The sequence below is a fragment of the Fringilla coelebs genome (genome assembly GCF_963513975.1).
Source record: "Fringilla coelebs genome assembly, chromosome: Z".
NCBI lineage: Eukaryota > Metazoa > Chordata > Aves > Passeriformes > Fringillidae > Fringilla > Fringilla coelebs.
This window is the reverse complement of record NC_140031.1, coordinates 22,682,693-22,699,859: the sequence shown is the minus strand read 5'-3', so window position 1 is coordinate 22,699,859 and position 17,167 is coordinate 22,682,693. Positions and strand designations below refer to the sequence as shown.

The 17,167-nt window shown below is 40.4% G+C and overlaps 1 protein-coding gene across 1 annotated transcript in view; it reads left to right on the top strand.

Moving 5' to 3' along the window:
• Nucleotides 1-17,167, top strand: part of THBS4 (thrombospondin 4) — a 39,268-nt gene that overhangs the window by 1,190 nt on the left and 20,911 nt on the right. The window contains exons 2-7 of the mRNA XM_084225097.1: nucleotides 2,989-3,192; nucleotides 7,242-7,489; nucleotides 8,575-8,680; nucleotides 14,073-14,155; nucleotides 14,736-14,787; nucleotides 16,116-16,288. Of these exons, the coding sequence (XP_084081223.1) occupies nucleotides 2,989-3,192; nucleotides 7,242-7,489; nucleotides 8,575-8,680; nucleotides 14,073-14,155; nucleotides 14,736-14,787; nucleotides 16,116-16,288 (866 nt within the window). The remainder of the gene's footprint in view (nucleotides 1-2,988; nucleotides 3,193-7,241; nucleotides 7,490-8,574; nucleotides 8,681-14,072; nucleotides 14,156-14,735; nucleotides 14,788-16,115; nucleotides 16,289-17,167) is intronic.

The window sequence follows — 17,167 nt, the reverse complement described above, 5'->3', positions numbered from 1 at the left end:
CTGGTGTGATATGGAAACAGAGTTAGAGGAAAGAATAGGTATATTAAGTTCCGTGTTCTCCTGTGTCACTAATTTCACTCCCCCATGCCTCCTCATCCTAGCAGTTTCTGTCATGTCTTCTAGCTCTCATCTGAAAAGCTAGCCTTGATGGGTTTGGGCAGATTTCCAAAGTGTGGTTTGCCACTGTCTCACCATGTAGCTCATCCCTTGTTAGCATTTGGCTAGGAGGGTAAGCAGCTCTATTTTAAAAACCACAGAAGGAAGGTTCCTGGTCTGTCTCACGAGCAGGCTCAGTTTAGCCCAGTGGGTATGCACACTCGTGCTTGAAGGCACAAAGGCATGTCGGAGTTTTGAATCCATTGCATGGATTAGAACCAGCTGCTTGTGCTTTTCAGCTTTGGCAGTTGTATTCTATACATTTGCTTTCAAGTCTGCCTTTCCATGGAGAGGAACAAAGAGAGTTCTTCAAAAAATGAGATGTGAAATCTTTGTGATCTTTTTTCCCCTGTTTCTCCCAAACAAATAACTGTCTCTATAATGGCCAAGAGCTGTCTCTTTCTGCCAGCTCTGCTAAGAATGTAAAATTAATTTTCATAGCCCACTCATTCATCTGCTGGCTGCTAAAATGTGTGTAAGTTGTGCTTAAGGATGGATCTGATCATGTAGTGCATCCACATGCTAGTCAGTAAAGATATCCCAGGAAAGAGTTTGACAACATGGTGCTAAAGGATCTGGCTGAGCTACTGTGCTTTGTGGAACACAACTGCCAAACCAATCCAAACGAATTTGAGTATTAATTTCAATATGCAAATAACAAAAATTTCAATAAATGTTTTCTGTAGCATTAGATGTTTCACAGTGTTTAGTCATTACTTTTGTAATATTTTTAAGACTCTAGCATAGATTAATGAGTATCACAATTGATAGAAATTGGTAGAAATTCAGCCAACAGACCAAGAATTGAACAAAATGTATAGCTATATTTCATGCTCTCAAAGTCTTTGGTATTGTATTGTATTGCATTGCTCCAGCTGAGGAAATAGAGCTGTATTTTATGAATGGCTGTTCCTTGTAAAATGCTGTTGTACAGAGTTGTGAGTTGCATTTCAGTCTCTTAAGTGGGCAGTTGCTCTGCTCTCTCTGCACCAAGTGTGATGAGGTACCCAGCCTTTTGCTTCTGCTTTCCACGTCCCTGGTTTCAGTGGGAGCAGCGGTTATCATGGGATGCTGTAAATCTGAACTGAATGAAAGAGAAGTCTTTTGACCAAGTCTACCTTACATAGATATTTCGTAGTTGTTTGACAGCAGTATTACTAGGCATGCAAGTCAAGGACCTGATATTTTTTGTAGTGTGTCCTGAAAAGTCTCTGTAGAGTCATGAGATCCTTAGATCCAGTGCAAGTCTTTAGACTTTAGAGATATTTTCAATGACTTCATGAAATGAAGGCGAAAAGATCTTCATTTTTTCTCTTTTTTGGAAATAACATTAGTGTCTAAATGAATGGATGCTTCAGAATGAGTGATGGGAGCAGCATGAACCCACACTCTAATATAAGGGCACATATATCTGTGGGAAGGTCTGCGTGCCCATGTGGCTGTTCTTTGAGTGTTCTTTAGTGTTTTCCTGTGCCTAGCTTATGGAAACACTGGAATGGTAGCATGACTTCATCACCTAATAGACAGCAACAGCTTTGGGGTTGTGCTGCGTAGACAAGGCTCATCTGCAGAGGTCCACCAGTGTTTTTTCAGCCTGGGAAATGAAGCTAATTAGTACAACCATCGGCTTGAATCAAGCTAAGGCACAATGTGCTGTCATGTGCCTTTGCCATCTGCCTGGTATTACAGCTCTTCTTGGGTGAGAGCTCTACAGTATTGTCCCAGTGTGGGAGAAAAATATGGCCCTGGTAGGCCTGTGGAGTGTCAGTGGTATACAATGGCTCAGCGTGCTCTTATATTTAAACAATACTTGTGCAAAATCATTTATCAAACTTTACTGCCAGGGTGTAATATATATACTGCTTTAATTGCAGCGGGTTCAAATAGGAGATAATCAAGAAACCTAACAGAAGCATTTATTGAGTTCGGAGATGTCATGGACTTAGGAACATTGAGGAAAACCCCGGTTCATTGTTTCAGTGCCATAAAGGAGATAGCTGACTTATATATGTGTAAAATCATAGACTCTTTGCTGATGCATTGTGGAAAAACTAAAATAAAAATTCTAAAGCTTTTTCAGTATGTCTTCAGGCTTTGTGGGTTTTGTTTTGTTTTTGGTCAGGCCTGTATTTCTTTGTTTTCTGTGCCAGAAGAGAAAGATGAGTCTTATTTGTATTATATATATTCTGAAAAGTCAGTGAAGTGAGAAGGTTGTGAACATCATATTGCTTACCTGGATTTTTGGAATTTTAATTGGTGTTCTGCAAATGCTATCAAAGGATGAGCACTCTGGAAATCTGTCTGAAAATTTTAATGTTGAATCCTTATCTAACTGAAATGTGAACACAAACATCTGAATTTATGAAAGCAGAAGTATATTAAAAAGCTCTGTTGAGGTGAATCCTCAGAAGATAATCACTTTTGAGATCTACCTAAAAATATTTGAGTACCTCAATTTGAAGACTAGGTATTTCTATGTTATTAACTTATCAATAATTCCTTTGAAAAATAAAAGTTATTAAAATAGTATCAGTTGCAAGAAATTATAAATATTTTGATACAATGATAGAATAGTTGTAGCTGGCAGGCACCATCTAGTCCTAACTCCCTGCATCTATGGGAACATGTTTCACTAGACCAGATTGCTTGTTATCCCTTCCAGTGCCAGGGATTTGAACTTCATGTTATTTACAGATGATCATCATATTGATCATTTTTTGGGGGGGGTAGAAAGAGTATACTATCTCCAATATGTGGCTTAAAATCTTGTTCTTCTTTGGTCATTATTATATTTAATTCTCTGATGAAATTTGCTTTTTTTCTCCCCCCCAGTTTTTGATCTTCTTCCTTATTCAAACAAGCGAGTGGTACTGAACTTCTTGCAACAAGCATTTGGGGATCCTATGCTGAATGAAGTGTACTTGCTCTCAACATTCAAATTACAGCCAAAGAGCACAGCCACTGTTTTTGGCCTATATTCATCAGCTGACAACAGCAAGTATTTTGAATTTACGGTGATGGGACGGATGAGTAAAGGTGAGTTGCTTGGAATGTGTATGGTAGAACTGGTGCTGGATCCATGGTCACTGGTGTGTGACAGATGAATGCTGACAACTGTGTGATTAACCTTTGTGCTTGAGTCATTCCTGTTGCATAATGTCACTTTTCACATCCCCTCTTACCCCTTCATCTCTTTTCTTCATCTCCTTGATGCTGCTCTCTCCTGGCCAGGGGAAACTCACCTGACAATCAGCTGATATCTTCATTTGGCTGCAGTGCTTACTCTGAGCAGTGCTGAGAAAGGAGGAAAAAACCATGGAGTATGGAGCAAGGAGACAGTTTGGCTTGGTCTCTTTTTCTTTTTTTCTTTTTTCCCTAGGGACAATCACTGGTTCCTATTACTCAGGAATGCAAGGGACACACGCACATGCTGCCTCATGCATATGAAAGCCAGGTTCTTGTTCTGATGACCCTGGAGGTTAGATGTGACTATGCAAGACAAATATTCCCGGCACTTATGAGATCTGTTGGGTGAAATAAAGTGTTTGTTCTTAATTTACTGGAATTAGTTAGTCAGGAGTCAGAGTAGGAACTGCAGCACTTTTAAAAGTAATGATAATAGTTTCATTGATCTGTAAACCAGATCTAGAATATACTACAATTTTAAGGTTCAGTGAAAGATTGTTGATTTATTGATTGACTGGCTTTGATTTATTTATTGATTTATCGTTGATTGTTGATTTATGTACATTATTGTTGCTGCATTGACTTGACCACTGCCAAAGTAGTTTGCTATGGAGTAATTAGCTGAATTGAACATACCGTGAAATTCTACTGAGAAATTTCAGTTTCTACATGGGAAAATTATTCAATATGCTGCAAAATAAGAAATCATACCTTTTTGTTAAACATTGTTGGGGAATGAGTTAGGTAAAACATTGGTAGTTTTATCAGGTCTGCCAAATTCCTTCTGAGGTAAGGGCCTAAGAGTTATGTGTGTGTAGGGAATGGGTAATACATGGTCACACAGCCTTATCAAAAGTGCCATACAATTCCTAGCACTAACTTACTTAATTGTTAAATAAATTATAAATTACACATACTCGCTTTCCCTCTCACACATGCACAACTATATGTGCAAATGTTGTACATATATGTAGGAACACATTTGTATATGCACGAATGTGTCTATATACATACAAGTTTGAACATGCTGAATTGATTTTGCTTGTACTGACAGTCTCTTAAGCCTGTTAGAGTGTTTCTGGTGGAAGGTTACATGGTTTCTTTTGGTTTTCTCCTTGGTAGTTTGGTGTTTGAGAAACATCTGTGTGCCAGGACAAATGCAATAATGATGTATGCATAGGCAGCATGAAGCAACTTGTCCTGTCAGTGACCAGTGTTGAGTAGATGGGGGACATCTGTAGCCTATTTGATGTAAAGGGTTGACCATTGGATTGTATAAAGGATTGGCCACAGAGAGAAAGGCTTTTTGCAGCAAGACTGTAAATTGGATCTCTTTCCCTCCTTATTACTTTAGAGCAGCTTGGTTAAGGCATATGGCAGTGAGCAAGTGGTAGGCAGTGTTTTCATACGTGATTTCTCTAAGTGTTAGGGATCCCATATGACTACTTCATACAGTAAGTTAAACTGCATCCACGAGATTGTCATGTCATCTACAAGTATGGAGTGTGTGAGTTGTGTATGATCCTCTCAAGACTGAACAGCATCGCATAAGTGGTGAACCAATGTTGGTACCTCAGCAAAATGCAGGGTCTTTCTTCATATCTGTGGTATTTCTCTGCATGTTACTTCTAGTTATGCACCCAAATCTGATTTTGGGAGCCTAAAGCAGGCCTTAGTTATACTTTAAAATGCCACATTAAAGAGTTTTTTTCCCAATGGTTGCCTCATATTCTGATTTTATTGTGGTATAACTGATAGTAATGTGTTTAAAACACCTAAATGTTTATAAAAGCACAGGTCTGAATTGCTGAATTAACAGCTAAACTTACAGTAGACAATTGTGTCTTTCAGAGACAGATAGCATCCATGGATTTCTTATACTTTTTTCATTATTCTTTTGTGGAGCAAACAGCAGTTAGTGCATGGAAGTGTTGCAGTTAAACAATTCTGTGAAGTAGCTCCTATTTTAATTGAAAATTTGTTTCTCTAAGCAGTTTACGTGACACTCTTATGAATATCTGTAAAATATTCAAGCAGCAAACATACTGCAGGGGCTTGGATGAGTTAAATCTTGGAGGTGGAGGCTGTGATCCAGGAAAATATCTCTTCAAAAGCCTACTCTAGTTTACCAGATGAATATTTGGCTTTGGCTGAGGAAAGAATACTTGATCTTCCTTCCAAGTCTGCTTGCTCCTTGTCCTGAAACTATTTTGGCAGGGTCTGTTCTGGGCCCTGCCTCCATCCCCTCCTTCTTTCTCTAGGCTACTGTTGTGTTTGGTCACTCTGAGTGCAGGGCCCAGGTCCAATTTTATATGGCCAGGCGTGCATAATATTCACATAAATAAAATGCCTGCAGTGTGCTCTGTCGTGCCATATCTTTGAGTTTGCCAAGAAATGCTACCTTTTAGCGAGTTACCGGTGACCTCATGCACCTTTGCGGAAATCTCAGCTCTGGCAGTGTTTTGACATAGACAGTAGTGAAAACATTCCTGATATTGATCACAGCTGCTGAGGCTCTAGCACTAGTGTAGACTTCAAAGACATACCCTTCCCCATTCATGCTGGTATAAATCTGGGGGTTTTTTCATCATTAGACTGAGGAATTATAAAAAATTCAGGGAGCATGTGCACAAGAAGTCACCAACAAAGAGTTATCATAGCATCAAAGTAATTATATTAGTAGTGGAATGAAGGTAGTTTGTTAAATTAATAGAAATTGGATGGTTTCAATAAGTAGCTTTAATTAGGTCCAAAGCTAGTATGAGCTTTTACCTCCTCTAGATCCACAATTTTTGGTTGACTTAGTGTTAGATCATTTGTGACCTCTCACTTGATGCAACTGTAGCAGCCATCCGTGAATTTCAGACTTCAGCAAGAGCCAGCTTGCTATATATTTAGAGGCCTGATGTCTCTGCAGCTTGATTCCTCATGCACATAACTGTTACGATCAGGAAATAAGAGACTGGCAGCTGGTGATCAGTGGGATCTTTGAAGGTCTGTCTGATATTGCAGAGTTGTTATACGCTGTCCAGATGCATTCAGCTCGTTGCTTCTGCAGTTATGCAGTTGGAGAGCCAGGGAGAGATTTTGTAGAGAGAACTAGCTAGCTGATCTTAGAGATCTGACTCACAGATTCTAGCTTACTGATCTAGTTTCCTTAGGAAAGAGACTTTCTTTTCAATATTACTCAGTGGGTATTTATTGTAAGAGTATTTGTCTGCTGTTGTGGGTAATTTTGATGGTGCATTTTACTTAATGAAATGAGAATTTTTATCAGGTAGGTCAGTCACTAATGCTTTTTAAAAGAGTTGAGAAAAGGTTTAGTCATCCCTAGGAGTGGACTATGCCTTTTCTGCATTATACTTTGGTTTTACTGAGAAGTGCAGGTTATTGGTTTGGAAATACGCTTCCTTTGGTTTTTAATTATGCGTTTGCATACACTCTTAGACAGCTCCACTGTATGCGGTATGCATCACTGGAATTGATTTTCCAGTTGTACCCTTCTGCTACAGAGTATCTCTGGGTCTGTCAGATATGTACATAGCGAAGTGCTGACTGGAGGCTGCCTGCTACGCCCTGTGACTTTACCACTCGCCTTTTAGTGCATTATGGCCTGTAAAGTGACTTTGGTTAAGCCATTTAGAGAGGCCTGGACAAAGCAGAGGGAAACTCAGCACAGGCAGCAGAGCTTCACAAATATCATGCAAGCATCCTGCTAGTGCTGCTTTGAGAGTCAATGTCCCATTTGTTATTACCATTGTGTCTGCATATGGGATGCATTTACAAAAGCGGACGTGTGGAAAAATACCAGAGCAATTGCAGATTTCCACAGGATATTCCTTGATCAGCCTTGGGCTGTCTGCTGCCCTCTGACAGTCCTTCCGTGTGTTTTGTCCCAGCGGTGCTGCGCTATCTGAAGAGTGATGGAAGGCTGAATTCCGTGATCTTCAGCAACATCCAGCTGGCTGATGGGAAGCCCCATGCTGTCATCCTGTGGCTGAGTGGCCTGCAGCAGGGGTTGAGCACAATAGAGCTGTATCTGGACTGCCTACAAGTAGGTGCCATTGAGGACCTGCCCAAACCATTTTCAGCACTGTCTCAGAAGGTGATGGCGGCTGAGTTGCGCACTCTCCAGGAGAAGCCACAGGTGAGCATGGAAATTAGGAACGGGCTGAGGACTTAAAGGGATCACCACTGAACCTCTGGATCGTTGAATTCAAACCTCAGTCCTCACAGCAGCCAAGCTCTGTACAATAATACTTTAATGTTAAGTTGTGAAATAAACGTAAATAGAAGTTCCCCATAGAGGAGGCGAAATCTTAGCTCACGTGAGCCCTATAATATTTATGCTATTTGTTTTAGACGTAATTTTTAGCTTTTAAAATTAATTTTTTTAAACCTACTGCCTCCTTCACTTCAATCTAGTTGTTTTTTGGGGAGTGGACTTTTTGTGAGGACTTAGCTAGTGCAGTAAGGGCAGTTTTTCACTGGTTTCCTACAGCTGTTCTGTATGAGCAGTGCTTGTCTGTGTATGTGGCTTTCCTCTTCTTGACATGCCAAGAGACTAAAAAAGACAAAAGAAGGGGAGGACTCTTGTGCCAGAGTGAAACCCTCATCTGTTTGACTGCAATAGCTTTTCTTCCTCTGTCTGCCAACCAGGAGTTGATAAAGCTTCCTGCCATATCCCTATCAGCAGTCTGAGATAAACAGTGTCTTCCACAGCATCTTCCATCATCATTAATCAAAAATACTTATTAGAAGGTACAAAGGCATTCTGCCCCCAAGGTTTCCACTTACTTTGTTTCATTACAGGCTTGAAAGTGAGCCTGTTTTTATGGAGAATGACTGATGTGCCCATATTCCTGACATGAATATATGTACCTGTTTGAGAGGAGAGGAAAAAAACACAGCTTTGGATGCACTTAAAAAAAAAATCACAAGCCGCAGAAATATGGGAACTTCTAGTATGTGAGATTATATTAATTGGAATAGTAAAAAAAGAGTTTGAAATAAAACCACAGCTATGTGAAAATCTGCAAGGCAAAGATTAGAGATTTTTTTACAGTTCAAATGATAATGGGAGGTCCTGAAGGGAATGGTGTAGGATCCCTGCATGCATAGGAAGTGGACTCCCCCAATTAAAAAAAAAAAATTAATTTACTTTGTCTGATATTTTATATTCTTCCTATTGTTATACCAGAATTGCGAGCTCTGTTTTTCTTGTGAACCCAGGATACACTAGATGAGCTAAAGCTGGTAACTGGAGGAACCCTTGCTGAAGTGGGAAACCTGCAGGATTGTTTTCTTCAACAAATTGAGCCTGTACCTCAGTACACTGGTAAGGCCTGCAATTGGGAGTTAAAATTATTCTTAATGATACCAGTGAAAGGAAACTAATGTGCTGAATATTGAAAATGTGAAGAAGCTTATTGTCAAGTAATAACAATTATTTGACTCAGTTATAGCTATGACAATTTCCTGTAAATGTTTTAGAAATAGCTCTGTTTGGAGATAAAACTGTTGCTAGTGATAAAACAATGAATTGTTGTTTTAGTGAAAGACAAGTCTGTAATTATTAAAGAGGTTTTTTAGCCTAATTTGGAAGGCAAATTTTTGTGATGATGATCTGCTTGTGTCAGCTTAATAATATTTTAAGTATTCAAATTGCAAACAATTGCAGATGGAAAGTAGTGCTAAATGGGGTACATTGCTACAGGTTGTGTGAAAGGAGGATCAGTGGAGTAGCAAGACCTACACATGTACTTATCCACACTGACAGTGTCAGTCTCTTGTTGAGCACAGGACTGTCACCCAGAGGGGAGGAGCAAGGTGTGAAGCAGCTTGCAGGAGACTCAATAAAACGTCTGTGCCATGGCTACAGAGCCTGTATGTCTGTGTGGGAAAAGCCATTGCAGAGTAGGCACTAGTCCTGCCACAATTTAGCCACGGCTTTTTTCACCTACTGATGGGCCTCAGGGGCTTCATGCAATCCCCTGTGTTAGGTGAGGGTGCTTCCTGACCTCTGGACACAGAAAACCTGCGCTAGACTGTCCATCTGCAGTTGTTCCAGTCCCTGTCCATCTGCCTTTCTGCTGTGGGTGTGAGGGAGAAGAATAGGTTCACACTGTGCATGGAATATGTTAATTATCACAACCATAGGAAGGAAACTCCTATGGTTGTGATAATAATGTGGAAACTTCAAAGCTTGAAATAGGATTAATTATATGTTCTCTCTTGTACCCTTTCCTGTCCCCCTGCCAAACCCAAACCTGCAGCATTGCTAGTTTTGATAAGAACAGAGACAAGATGCAGGAATTTTAAGAGAGCATCCTGGGTATGTCACACGAATGTAGGCACCAGTGGTGTGCAGTAGTAACAAAATCTGGTCTACCTTTTATCTATGTAAATCCTTAGTTCCAGATACTTCTATTTCCTTGCTTCTTAACATATATACACTTAGATAAAAAATGAATTTTATCCTCCATGCTCCCTCTTTTTCACTAAACAAACAAGCATTCAAGCATGAAACAGAAGGGTAATTCAGTGTTTTCTTCTTCAAAAACTGGCAGCTCTCCCATGGCGAGTTTCCAAATGGCAAACTTGCAGCTTTCTCATTTGTAACTTTTTGCTCACTAATCAATAATGCAAATGGTAATATACAGACAGACTATCTCTCTGTGGCTGCTTCCACCTGGCTTAGATTCTGAAATTCAGTTGCTTTTAACTTTCAAGGGGAATTAGTATTTATTATTATTATTATTATTATTATTATTATTATTATTATTATTATGAACATTAACATTAACAATAACAATAACAATAACAATAACAATAACAGCAACTTTAACTTGTCTGCCTTGTACTTTGTGTATGCATCACGACGCCGTTCTATGGCAATGATATATCAGATAATGTCAATTTTGCCTACTGCCAGGAAAAGCTGGAATGCAAATGCTCAGCTGTTTAGGGGGGTAAGACCTAATATCTTGGTAAAAATGTGTGCTTTCATATTAATTGGAAAATCCTTGGGAGTGCTTTGGACCTGAGTAACTGTACATGGCTTTGACTATGTGCCTGGTTGTTGCTCATTGCTTTCAGAGCAGCATTACCTCCATGTTCAGTTTGTGAGGCTGAGACACCTAAGCAGTGGGGTGAGATTATGATGATTAGACACAGGCTGAAGGTGTATATTCAGATTTTTGTGTTTGGGTAGGAAAATAGAATACAAGGTGCAGTGGGTTTGGTAGATGAGATTAATATGCTGCATGTGATCATCATTAGGAGGTTGTATAATTCATGTAGGGTACCTGAACCTGACAAAGTATAAAAAGAAAGTTATGTTGCACCAGACCAAACTTCTTTAAGCAAGTTGCTGTTAGAGACAGTATGTCAATATAGACCCATGAGTGAGAGAATAATGGAATGGAGTCTTAGTGTGGCTTTCTCTGAATGCTTCACTGTTCTCCATTTCATGGTATTCAGAGCTCTTGACTCAATGGTGATGTCTTTGTGGTTTGTATTCAATATATGTTCTTGTTCATGAGTCTCTCCAGTCACTTTTAAATGCCTGGTCAAGAAATTTATCACATATCTGAGGAATATACTTGGAACCTTCCTCTTCTTAGTTCCACGTAAAACTTATATGTACAGCTTCTTTGGTGAAAGAATGTAGGCTGTTCAGAAACGTTTTTTATTGTCAGTCATCATCTATACTATAATCCTGTTTCACTCTCTGGACAAGAAACCACAATCTTCCAGAGTCAAGAAGCTGGACAATGTTCTCGTGCACATGGTGTGCTTCTTGGAATTGTCCCATGTGGGGCCAGGAACTGAGCCGATAATCCTGATGAGTCCCTCCCAACTCAGGGTGTTCCATGATTCTATGGGTGTTGTTCTCTTAGAATGACAATTCAGGATTTGAATGATGCAGACAGGAGCAAATGTGTTGCTTTAGCCAGAGAGCTGTTGTTCCTAAGACAGGTAGGAGCCCTAGCTATGAGGTGTTTCACTGTGGCTGGTGTTTGTGCATGCCGGGGCCAATTGGCTGTGGAATGAAGCTGGTTCTATACTGCAACATCCTGGCAAGAGGAGGATGAGGACTTCAGTTCCCAGTTTGTCAGTAATACTTCAGAGCAGTCTCTGTGAAAGCCACTCTGTTAATCATATTGTTAATGATCAAGAATGTAGAGCTACGGACTAGCTGAACTGGGGAGTTGCCTTATAAGATGTGGGGAGTATGGAAGAGAGAGGCTACATGGAAGGGCTAGATAACTGTCTGGCTTCATGCTGGTACCTTTTGCTTACCTGCTTTCTCTTGGATCCACTATGCTGTGGACTGACAGCTTCCTTAAAAGCCTCTCTGAGTACTTATCCCTAAACACTAGTTATTCTGCTGCAAGTGGGGGCTGTTGGAATTACTTCTAATGGAAGAGAAAAAAAAGCAAAACCAGGTGTATTCAGCTGTTTCTGCTCTGTCTAAATTTGCACACAGGGCATGTAGTTCATAGTGGTCTAACCAGTTTAGTCCACCTTAATGTTCAGCAGTCTGCAAAACTTAACTACAGAATAGATCTGGTTTTGATTTAGATGCTAGCCAAAAAACACTATCTAAGTCTTGAGATTTTTTTGCAGGTTTCAATCAATAATGCCTAAATGAGCCTTTGTTTTAAAGATAAAACAAGAACAGACCCCAGCATCTGGCCTGACAGCCTGTGTGCCAGGTTCTACTGTGGGATTCTAAAATACCCATGATATTATGTCCTGCTGTTGTCACCCAAATAAAAATATGGCAAGGCTAGGACTAGAACAGAGGCAGGCTCTGGAACAGCAGGTGATTCCTGACTTCAAACTTGTTCAGTGTTTGGATGAAAAATTACAAAGTAAAGAAAACTTAGTGTATGAGGATTTGGACAGTTCCCATTAGAATGTTTGGAAACAGTTAGACGTGCTTTGAAGTACAAAACAATGAGGTAAACATTAGGAGACACATTTTTCATATAAGCTTTCAGTACTGACAAAAATAACATGTGAATAAACTCCCTGAAGCTATCAGGCATAATATCAAAAATATCCTGCCTGCCTAGACTGTGGAAGAGCATATATTTGTGAAGTTTATTTTTAGATACAGAGTTAGAGAGGTAAACAAATATCTTTTTCTTGAGAGGTACAAATTCATAAGCTGCAAAGAGAAGCAAATACAAGCTACTGTGCTAAACACGCTTTCTGCTTCTTCTCTGTCACTGGTTCAAAACCAGTATTTCATTTAAGAGATTCAAATCTCCTGTGAAGATCTTGGGTTTGATCTGGTCCTTCTTATGGCTCATTACAGAGGTAACTTTTGGTCTTGTCTTACAGGTCTTTTATTGTTACTTGGTATTGAAGACTGACTTCTGGTGTGAGTTCACAGTGTTGAGTAGTTGTTTTGTGAGTCCATACAAAATCTGCACCTGTCAGAAGCAAATGCAGCCATGAAACTTGTGCAGTGTGATGAGCTGTCTTTGAGAAGAAAATCCAAGTGACTGTTGCAGTTGCTAAAAACACTCCTTTGTCAGAGCAGGCACTGTTGTGTTCTCAGAGCTTCACAGTGAGCTTGCTCAGAAAGCTGGGTAACTTCACTTTGAAAAATATGTATGAATCAGTAGTGGTTACAACTGTACTATGCCAGCAGGACCAGGGAAGTAATCAATCCCCTGTACTTGGGATTGGTGAGTCTGCACCTCAAATTCTGTGTTCAGTTTTGTGCTCCTCGCCTTCAATATGAGATTGAGGTGCTGGAGTGTGTTCAGTGAAGGGCAACAAGGCTGGTGAAAGGACTAGAAAATGTGTCATATGAGGAGCAGCCGAGGGAGGTGGGTTTGTTCAGTCTCAAGAAGAGGAGGCTCAGAGGGACTTCATTGTTTTCTACAACCACCTGAGAGGAGGGTATAGCCAGGTGGGTGCCAGTCTCTTCTGCCACGCCTGCAGTAGGAGGACATCAGGAAATGGCCTTAAACTGAGGCAGGGGAGATTCAGCTGAGATATTAGAAACATTTTTTCATTATTAGGGTGGTCAGGCATTGGAATAAGTTGCCCAGGGAGGTGGTGGAATTACCTGGAGGTGTTCAGATGGTGGCTGTATCTGGTGCTAAGGTGATGGTTTACTGGTTTAAGGGTCACAGTGGTAGTGTTGGGTGGATGGTTAGACTGCATGATCTTAAAGGTCTCTTCCAAAACTGATGGTTCTATGACTCTGATTCTATGACATGGAATGCACTTACACAGGGTGTCTTCCCATTGCATGCACATATGCTTCATGGCCTCACCTTGCCCTCCTGCCCCCAAATAGGTTATCACAAACACCAAGTTCTGAAATCCTGAGGTTTTTACTCAGGGTTGCTGGTCTCAGGCCTTGGGAGGTACCAGTAGCACTGGTGGCCTTAGTTGCCTAGGCAAGCCTTAACACTGAAGTAATGGTAGAAGAATTGTGATCTTATTTTTGTCTCTGTGGAGAGCTTTCTGCTTTGCCCATTTCTGTGGTCTATGAGGAGTTCAGTCCGAAAAAGCCTTGAGTCAATGAAAATTACACTATAAATTTTGAGGTGTTTGCTCTCATGATTTCTACAGGGCTTGCATAACAGTAGTATCTGCCCTCTATGGCTCTTCATGGGGTTTCTATCTTATATCTCAGAAATACCATGACAAATGAAGAAGAGTTATGTTGTGCGCCCTTTTTCATTGCTGTTTCCCTGCAGGTGATTTCAATAGGCAGCTGATGGGTCAAATGATTCAGATGAACCAACTACTGGGCGATGTGAAAGACCTTCTTAGACAACAGGTAATGTGTGTAGGCTTTGGTGTGAGATAGCCCAGTTTTGCTCCTTTGATAGAGTCAGCGCAGAGTTCGGGTAAGCAGTAAACTGCTGTCTAGAGTTATTGCCTTGAAGTCATGACACAATCAAGAAGAAATAACCATATAGGTCCTGGTACCCTGTGCTTGCAAGGGAGGATCATTGAAAGTGGGAGTGTATGGGGCTTGCTTATTCAGATCCAGAAAATTTAGTGTTTGGTGAGGAAGTAGAGTAGCCATCCTCACTCACTATTAGATAGTTGTGAGTCTGTTGCATGGAACTGAAATTGCATTTGTTTCACTTGCTGGTGGGCAACAGAACTGAAATTGCTGGTGGCGCATTCCTTTGGTCAAACAAGGACCTTTGGACCTTTGATGAAGGCTGAGCCTAAGTACATCCATTATCCATATCCTTAATTTTATTGAGTATAAAGAACATCTCATTTAAGACCAATTACCTGTGCTGCATAGTTTGAGTGGCATCTTGGGGACTAATGGTTCTTCTCTCAGCTAGGTGCAAACTGGAACTATCTGTACCCAAATAACATTTATTTTCTATATTCTCAAGGTCAAAGAAACAACTTTTCTGAGAAATACCATAGCTGAGTGCCAAGCATGTGGTGAGTATTCCTGTTATTGCTGGTAATCTAGGAGAGATTAGAGTTGTTTTAAAACTAGCATTGATGACATTAGCTTTATGTGGTTTCTAAAAAATACTTTTTAAAAAATACCGTGTCCAAAGTTCTAGGTGTATTTCTATTTGGACACAAACTTAAAATAGATTTTCATTTAGAGTAAAAGCTTCCACAGACCCAACAATCACCTATTGGGGGATAAAACACCACTAAACCAAGCAGTACCACTCAGGCTGTACTGTCAGTTCTCACTCACAGCCATAAAGCTGTGCCCCACGTTCCAGTGGAGGGAGACACTGTCTCCCAGCTACCTCATGTACAATCTTAGTAGAAGGACAAGGGAGAAATCATATTCTGCTCTGGCTGGTATTATGAGTCTGAGGAAGATCCTATGCAGTCCACCTGAAGTTTGTCTGATTCTGAGTAGGCAGTCACTCGTTAACATCAGTAAGACCCAAAAGGTGATCTTCGTCTTTTCTCTAAATGAAAAAAATGCATACTTTTCTAAATGCTACTGCGTGGCCCTCCTGCATCACACACAACTGACAATCAATACACAAGTGCAGTCAGTATGAAAACCAGTATACTCCCTTACTGTGTGAGATGAAAGGTCTTAAACTCATCAGGCCTTTTAGTTGATTTATTGTCCCAGTCTGGCAGCCTCATCAAAACTCAAATTGAGCTCTAGGCAGGGTAACCTTTATTGTAAGCATCAAAGGAAAAGTCAAATTTCTATGGTAACAAGACTCTGTACCTGCCAGAGTCTCAGAAGGACCTGTCTTTGGCTATCCTCTGTGCACCTAAGCCTGAGTACTTGCGTAGTCCTGCTGTGTTTGTGGGCTGCCTGCTGTTCCTTCTCTATTCTTCTTATTTGTAGACTGTCAGAAATGCTGTTGTGAATCCAGAACGTAGTTTTTCTTATGGAGTTGTGGTGTTACCAAGTTAGCCAGAGAAATGCCCTATATTTGTACCTTATACTTCAGTCCCTGGATCTGAGGTCACAGGCTTGCAGAGTTTCCTGCCCTGGCCAGCAGCTGATCTGTTTTAGGACAGACGTAGAAGGAAGACTGCCATATGTAGCCAGGAGAAGCACATGAACCTAGAAGAATAGCCTCAATTCCCCCTTGCTGGGGATGCAGTAAGTTCCTGAGCCATTCCTAGGATGGAGCCTTTCAGTCACAGCACAGCTGGTGGCAGCAGCACAGTGCGGAGACATGAAGTGTCTTGGGAATTTCTTCAGAATGCTTGCCAGCTGAGAGCCATGATGAACATTTCTTTCAACCACTGAAACTGTTGTTCTTTCTGCATTAAAGGTTTAGGCACTGTGAGTTTTCCAACTCAACTTCCTAGGCGCACTAAACCGAAATGTGAAGTTAATTCCTGCTTCAGGGGAGTGAGGTGCATGGAGACAGCAGAGGGATTTCAGTGTGGGCCCTGCCCTGAAGGACTCACTGGAAATGGAGTTACATGCTCGGATATTGATGAGGTAAAACAGTTACTTTCACTGAGTTAAATAAACAACTAAAAAGCAACTGTTTCATACATATCGATGGGTTGCTAATACTTTCTGTCTTCAGCATTTACTGACTGCTTGCACAGTGAATATTAATTCATTCTGATTTGATTTTATATCCCTGTTTTGCTGTTTCTTCAACTTTATGGAGGTTATGTGTGTGAAAACTTGAACCCCTCTGGTGAGTTGAGAAGTGACTTAAAGAAGCTTAATGTTTGGAAAGAAACCCAGAACCCAAACCCAACCAAAACACACTTTTGACATTGTCATTTCTGTTCCACAAAAAGATGCCATAGCTGCTTCTGTTATAAGCTGCAGAAGCACTTTTACTTTTTTTTTAATATGGGCTTTGTTTCTTTAAATTTTTGTGCTCCTGAACCAGCCTTGGAGACCAAAGTCTTCTCTGCAACCCAAACTGGAGTCATGTTTGCATCCTTACCTTAGAAGTCTATGAAAGAAGATAAACAGTCATTGCATTGTTCCTTTTGCTTCTTTGTGTTTGTGTTGAAATCTGATAATGTTGACTTAAATCTACTTCTTTTCTTGTGCTATACGTTAGAAATTCAGAGCTTGTTTGTATTGAGGACTGAATTAATAAATCTACAGTATCTTAAATGATTAAAGAAAACCTGTGTTAATTGTAGTGTGACACTTACTCGAAACAGAAACAACAAAACCACTTACAGGTTCACTGCACTTTTTCTGTGGGATGATTTTCACTCTTTAGTCTTTTTTGTGAAAAAGTACCTGGATGTAGTAGACTAAGGAACCAGCAGAATTAGGTCATAAACTGTGCCTGTGGATAACACAGTTCTACCAGTGTACCCGTTTAATAATGCGAAACAGCAAAAG